This window comes from Callionymus lyra, chromosome 4 (genome assembly GCF_982586985.1).
Source record: "Callionymus lyra chromosome 4, fCalLyr1.hap1.1, whole genome shotgun sequence".
NCBI lineage: Eukaryota > Metazoa > Chordata > Actinopteri > Syngnathiformes > Callionymidae > Callionymus > Callionymus lyra.
The window spans coordinates 9,695,075-9,701,235 of record NC_141821.1 but is presented as its reverse complement, the minus strand read 5'-3'; the positions used below and the strand labels follow the sequence as shown (position 1 = coordinate 9,701,235).

At 38.5% G+C, this 6,161-nt stretch overlaps 1 protein-coding gene across 1 annotated transcript; it reads left to right on the top strand.

Moving 5' to 3' along the window:
• Window positions 1-122: 122 nt before the first annotated feature.
• otub1b (OTU deubiquitinase, ubiquitin aldehyde binding 1b) lies at window positions 123-5,952 on the top strand. The gene is made up of 8 exons (XM_087788657.1): window positions 123-184; window positions 1,061-1,102; window positions 2,154-2,215; window positions 2,407-2,505; window positions 2,566-2,684; window positions 3,577-3,661; window positions 4,253-4,447; window positions 5,385-5,952. Exons 1-8 carry the CDS (start codon window positions 142-144, stop codon window positions 5,580-5,582), a joined length of 843 nt encoding a protein of 280 aa, XP_087644783.1. The 5' UTR covers window positions 123-141; the 3' UTR covers window positions 5,583-5,952.
• Window positions 5,953-6,161: the final 209 nt, after the last annotated feature.

Here is a 6,161-nt window from a genome sequence, read left to right as displayed (position 1 = left end):
AGGGTCAAAGATCTTTCATTAAAGAATATATGAAGTAGTAAAGAAAACACAAAAAAACAAAGAATGAAAGTTTGGACTCCGCACGGAAGTACGTCACGTGTGACGTCACATAGTGGGCGGAAACAGAGACGCTCAGCTAAGATGGCGGAGGAGCAGCAGGAATCGTCGCAGGGAGAGATGGAGGGTGAGAAAAGCGGTCGCACCACATCGAATAAAACCCCAAACACATGTTCGGCGTCACTGCTGCGGGACAGCGGTGGACTCGACTCGTTGTGCCGAATCTGTGTCCCGTCGCTGGGGCTCAGGGATGGGGGTCCTGGTGGAGGCTGCAGCAGGGCCACAGCTCTCAGGCTCCAGCGATACAAAGAAAAACACACTCGTTCAGTGACTCTCGAGATCACCCCGCGGTGACACTCTTGTGTGTGGATCACCTTTAGTGCTTACTGGAGTGAATCATTCCTGGCAAACGCACTCTTTTTGTCTCGTACATGGCGCTGTGTTGAGCAGCGAGGTGTTTGTTTTCATCGACCTAAAGATGGAAGACAATCAAAATCGATGGTCTTTTTCAGCTTAAAAAATAAAGAAATGTAAAAACACAGCTAATATTAGGTATTATCTAGTGGAACCACTAAACTAGATATGTTTGTTTAATAGTACCACACGGGTATTTGGCCATCATTGACATTATTCAATTGTCCTGTGTTTTTGTGTATTAGTTTGTTTTTGCTTTATTTGTATGTGATGTATTATGAACACTGTCTACATCTTTATTGAGGACCTCAGATGGAAGGTAACATTGTGCTAAATCTGGTGCAGCCATCTTTTTAAAGTAACTGCACATTGTCCTTTTAAATAAACGGAATCTGGTAGGAATAGTGGTTACATGAATAAAACCGAATTCAATTACAGATCGATTAAAACCCAAATTAGCCTGAGATAGTCGTCAATTTCCCGCTTGAATAGAAACCTTCTTAAATGCAAGAGAAAAACGAGATGTTTTTTGCTCCTTCAGCACAACAAACACGACTTCTTACATGAGAATCTGTTCTTTGTGTTTCAGAGAAAGGACGCACCTGTGTACTTTCAAACACAGAGGAAAAAGTTAAGTATTTGAAAACCCCAAGTTATGATTGTTTTTATTGGCGTCTGGATGTTTTCTTTGTGCGACATATTTTTTGGGAAGTTTTTTCTGCTGTTTCATAATAAAAAGGATTTTTTTTAAATTGATTTTACAACACCTTAGCTAAATTAACATCAGGTTTCTGAAATCGTCTATATTTCTATCTCTTGATGGCAAATATAAGTAAACTTTATAGCATCAAGTAACCAAAAACTATTATATTTATGTAGAAGAAACGTTTAAGTCAGTCGTCACCATTACCAGTTTTTTTTTTTTTTGTTTTCTTCTATTTATAGATAGATGGATAAACTTTATTGATCCCTCTATCTATCTACCTGAGTTTGGGTCATGCGGGCACAAGCATGGAGATGGAGGTCCAGCTGGGGGCTGGAGTCTATCCCAGTTTTTTCCGGCGAGAGGCAGGGGACACCCTGGACAGGACGCCAGTCTTTCTCAGACGTGCAACAATTCACACATACTCTCTATTAAAACCGGAGTAAACCCACGTAACATGGGGAGAACATACAAACTCCACACGGTTAATAAATAAACATGGATAAAATATGAAATCAATACAATATAATTAATTTAAAAAACTAATATAATAGCACAAGTGACATGACTATGGTTTGCGACGGAAAATAAGTATTTTCTGCACAAACAAGGCTCAGATCTATTTAACTTGATGATTAAAACATGAACAATTTTATTTTGCTGCTATGTTCCCCAGTGGCACTCGTAATAAATGAAGAAAATCCCAACAGTTTCCCTTTTGAATAAATATTTAATCCACTGCTGCAGCACAATAATTGTCACTATAAGTTGTTTAGGAAAAAATATTTGAAAGATTGATCAGTTCTTCCACCGAATGTTACTGCAGTTTACACGTCATTAAAGACTCTTGTTCTGTGTTTTAAGAAACAAATGGCAACATTTCAATGTATGAATTTGTCACGAAAGTTTTCTGTTTACAGTGACATCATCGTTTATGGCGCAAACATCTTCGTTCATTTGTTTTCTCTCCCTCTCTCAGGAGTGAACTGCCTGGCGTATGACGAAGCCATTATAGCTCAGCAAGACAGAATACAGCAAGAGGTGAGGGTTGATTTTTACAAACATCTGCACTGAAATACAATTCAGGCAAGAAACTAGTTTTAACAAGTTTGTGCGACACTTATTTTGGAACGTGCTCGACGCGTGATAAGCTATAGTCTGCTTGAACAAGACGGGTTTTGACAAGGATTGGGTTTTCAAATGACTTTGCCGTGTTCTCTCGTTGTCTCCAGATTGCCAACAGTAATCCTCTGGTGTCAGACAGACAGTTTCTGAAGGTGCTGCAGGGGGAGTACGCCGAGGACGACACGGTTTATCAGCTCAAGATAAAGGTCAGCTCGCGGTGTCGACCCGTCTTCGACCTTCTCAACGTTTCAACTTTTCCGTTGCAGGACCTACACAAAAAATACTCGTTCATACGTAAGACGAGACCAGACGGCAATTGTTTCTACAGAGCTTTCGGCTTCGCACATCTGGAGTCCTTGCTAGACGACAGCAAAGAGCTGGAGAAGTGAGTCTCCGTGGCAACCACGGTTGATTTTTTAAAATATTTATCGCCCCTATTAACTTTTGTGATTAAAATTGATTAGTAAAATGAACTTTAACTTGAACTGCCTTTCCTGGCCACAGATTCTTGAAGGACATTTCCCTAAATCGTAGGACTTTTTATGATTTATTACTATAAAATGTGACGCACAAATGCAGGTCGAACGACCAACCTGGTAGATTTCTCCTTCAAGAAACATCTTAAGACCGCACGCTCTATAAATACTAATTACTTACTTACTTAGTTACTTTTATTTGTGCTTTTCCCTGATCTTCTGGGACTCCTTTGTTTGTCTTATGTGTCTTGATCTTTTAAAGTATATATTTTAACTGTGTATTGTTTTTGATTGTTAAAGCACTTGAGACCCTGGTCTAGAAGGATCGTTACAAATAACCTTTACTTACTTACTTGTATTAGTAGTTTGTGGCTGCGATAAGAGCAGGTGTGTCAGAGAGAACCTTTGAACTCAAGAGTCTTTATTGTAATCAGCATTATAAAATGCACGATAACCACATTTCCTTAACTCGTCCTGCATTAAAACGGTAAACTTAACACAAAGAAATGGGCAGAATATTAAATTACATTAGCTAAAGTCGGTGTAAAACAAGTTAGTAAGTTCATGTTTCTGGTAGCAGTGATTAAACGGTTGAACCCAGTGGTTAAAAAGTGTTAAAAACATGTCAAACTCATAAAAGTGTTACGCTCCCAAACAAAAGATGTTTTTTTTTACCGGTTTTTAAGGCAAGAAATGAACCATTTTTGATCAAATATCTGCTTTATTGTTTTAAGCGCTTTGTGACCCTGGTCTGAGTAAGATCCTATCAACTAATCATTTCTTACTTTCTTCCCCACTAAGCTTCAAAGCCGTTGCAGCCAAGAGTAAACTGGACCTTGTTAATGAAGGATTCATTGAGTTCACCATCGAAGACTTCCACAATACGGTGTGTATTGTTTTGGTTCGTTAAAGCGCTTCGTGACCCTGGTCTAGAAAGATCTTTACAAATAACCTCTAATTAATTACTTACTTAAAAAAGAAGAGAAAAGAACAACTCTTTTGTTGTGTTTCGTAGTTATTTAATTTAACCACAAGGTGGCGCTTTATTTGAATTGAGTTGGGTATTTTGCAGCTCAGCTGTTTAGATTAAAATGATTTGGAATAAAGATTTAAAAATGGGACTGAAATGTTCTATTTACTGCAAAATATAAATAACAATAATGCTGTCAGGATCATAAATATGGTTTAATTAAATTGAATGTATTTTTATTTATTTACTATGCATTTCCTTATTATGTGTTCTTTTACCACAAAAAAGTTGAGTCTGAAAAATGATCGACCTTATTGGAAACCTTAATCGGAAACAAACCCATATCAACTTCAAGGTATTGGTAACCGTTTCAAAAAGCTTTGATTGACACCCAGCCCTCCTAGTATAATGCATTTGAAAGAAGACTATGATGAAGCGTGTCATGTGACTCGATCACAGCAGTTATTCACAATTACTATTAAGGTTCTCTTCTTCTTCTCCCGTCAGTTCATGGACTTGATCGAACTGTGCGAGAAGCAGCCGAGTCTCCAGGAGCTGCTGAGCTCGTTCAACGACCAGAACGTGTCGGACTACGTCGTGGTCTACTTGCGGCTGCTGACCTCGGGCTACCTGCAGCGAGAGCACGACTTCTTTCAGCATTTCATCGAGGGAGGCCGCTCCGTCAAGGAGTTCTGTCAGCAGGTTGTCTTTTATCCTTTCGAAAAATAAACACAGCTTAGATTTGAGCAAAGAATATCACATTATTCTCACATTTTATTACTAGATATTACACTAGTTTGTATTAGGGTTGTGTGTTGTGAAGAATCTGTTTGTACGATGCGTATGACGATACAGGGGCAACGTTAAGATATGTCGATATATTCTACTGTAGTAAAAAGGATTTATTTGTAGTATTGTCGAGTACTTGACTTTGGTGTTGTAGTATTTACAGACCACATGACTTGACGAAGTCGTAACTGCTTTCATTTGTTTACAAACCAAAATATTTCCAAACATCAGCTTTAAAAGCTGCTGGAATCACTGTATCCTCTCGTCCCCAGTCATCGCCATTGTTCGTTTGGCTGCAGAGGACTTGAATTATTTTATTTGATACACATATACACAATGAGATAGAAAACATAAAAGAACTATGATTTAAAAATAAATATGATTTTAATTCAAATATATTGAATATAGCGTATCATGGGGAAAAAAACGCTAATAATCCAGGACTGGTGAGTAAAGTATCAAAAACCTTTCAACTCTTATAGAAATAATTGTATTTCTTTGTATGAAAGACTTTTGAACCCTCAAAGGCTCCTTCAGAGAAAATGCTGTCGCTTTGGTAAATAAAACACCTTTAATTTACCGGTTTCAAATGTTTTATGGTCGAAGTCGATCACGAAACAGAACGAAATCTTATGGCTGTTCAGATTGTGGCAGAAAGAAAATATATATCTACTAAAGAGGAATTATTAGTCTGATCGTCTTTGTCGAGACTCATCAAATCATTTGTTTTTAAATACTGATATCAGTTATTTTATTATTGACAGTCTCTGTATATCTGTCAACAATCGTACGACGGGTGGCCATGAATTTTAAGGCTCGATTTGATGAGCGAATATCTTTTTGTGTCCAGGATGTGGAGCCCATGTCTAAAGAGAGCGACCACATTCACATCATCGCCTTAGCGCAGGCCCTGAATGTATCCATCCTGGTGGAGTACATGGACAGAGGCGAAGGAGGAACCGTCAATCACCACGTCTTCCCCGAGGGAGGCGACCCGCGCATCTTCCTCCTGTACAGACCAGGCCATTATGACATCTTGTACAAATAGCACTCCGGACACACACACACATACACACACACACACACACACACACACACTCGTCATAGTCATCCTCCCGAGGCTGCTTCGACAGCGGCGGGAGCTTTAACTTCAGCAGCCACGACGATCTATGAGATGTACATCCGAAGACCCATATTTGAACCAGTAACTGGAAGATGATTCACCGCTCATGTCCGCTCGACTGTCACCAAAAAATGGTTAAGAATCTTAGAAGTGACTCCACACATTTAGAGTTGTACAGGTTTGTTTTTTTTTTCTTTTGTGGTTGTAAATGTTATCTACTTGCATTATGATGATGGATTTGTTTCCTTTGTTACACTGCGTTCATTGAGTTTTATTAAAGGGATTTACATCTTAATCATGCTTTGGTTCGTCCTTCAGAAGTTGAAACGGGGATTCATGAATATTAATAAACAGAAGGTTTGGTTTGTTGGTTGTTGACACTTTTAAATACAGTTTAAAGTGATCATTTATTCCAGATCGTGCCGCACTTGATGACTTTAAACTGGAAAATCCACTTATAAAATGATCATAAAGTTGTTATTTTTAAATCTAATGCGGAAAAGG

Bases quoted from the DNA above. Each gene is read 5' to 3' on its own strand.
- otub1b (XM_087788657.1), top strand. From the start codon at position 142: ATGGCGGAGGAGCAGCAGGAATCGTCGCAGGGAGAGATGGAGG. The intron at 185-1,060 runs GTGAGAAAAGCG...TTTGTGTTTCAG, and splicing joins GTCGCAGGGAGAGATGGAGG to AGAAAGGACGCACCTGTGTA. The intron at 3,662-4,252 runs GTGTGTATTGTT...TTCTCCCGTCAG, and splicing joins TCGAAGACTTCCACAATACG to TTCATGGACTTGATCGAACT.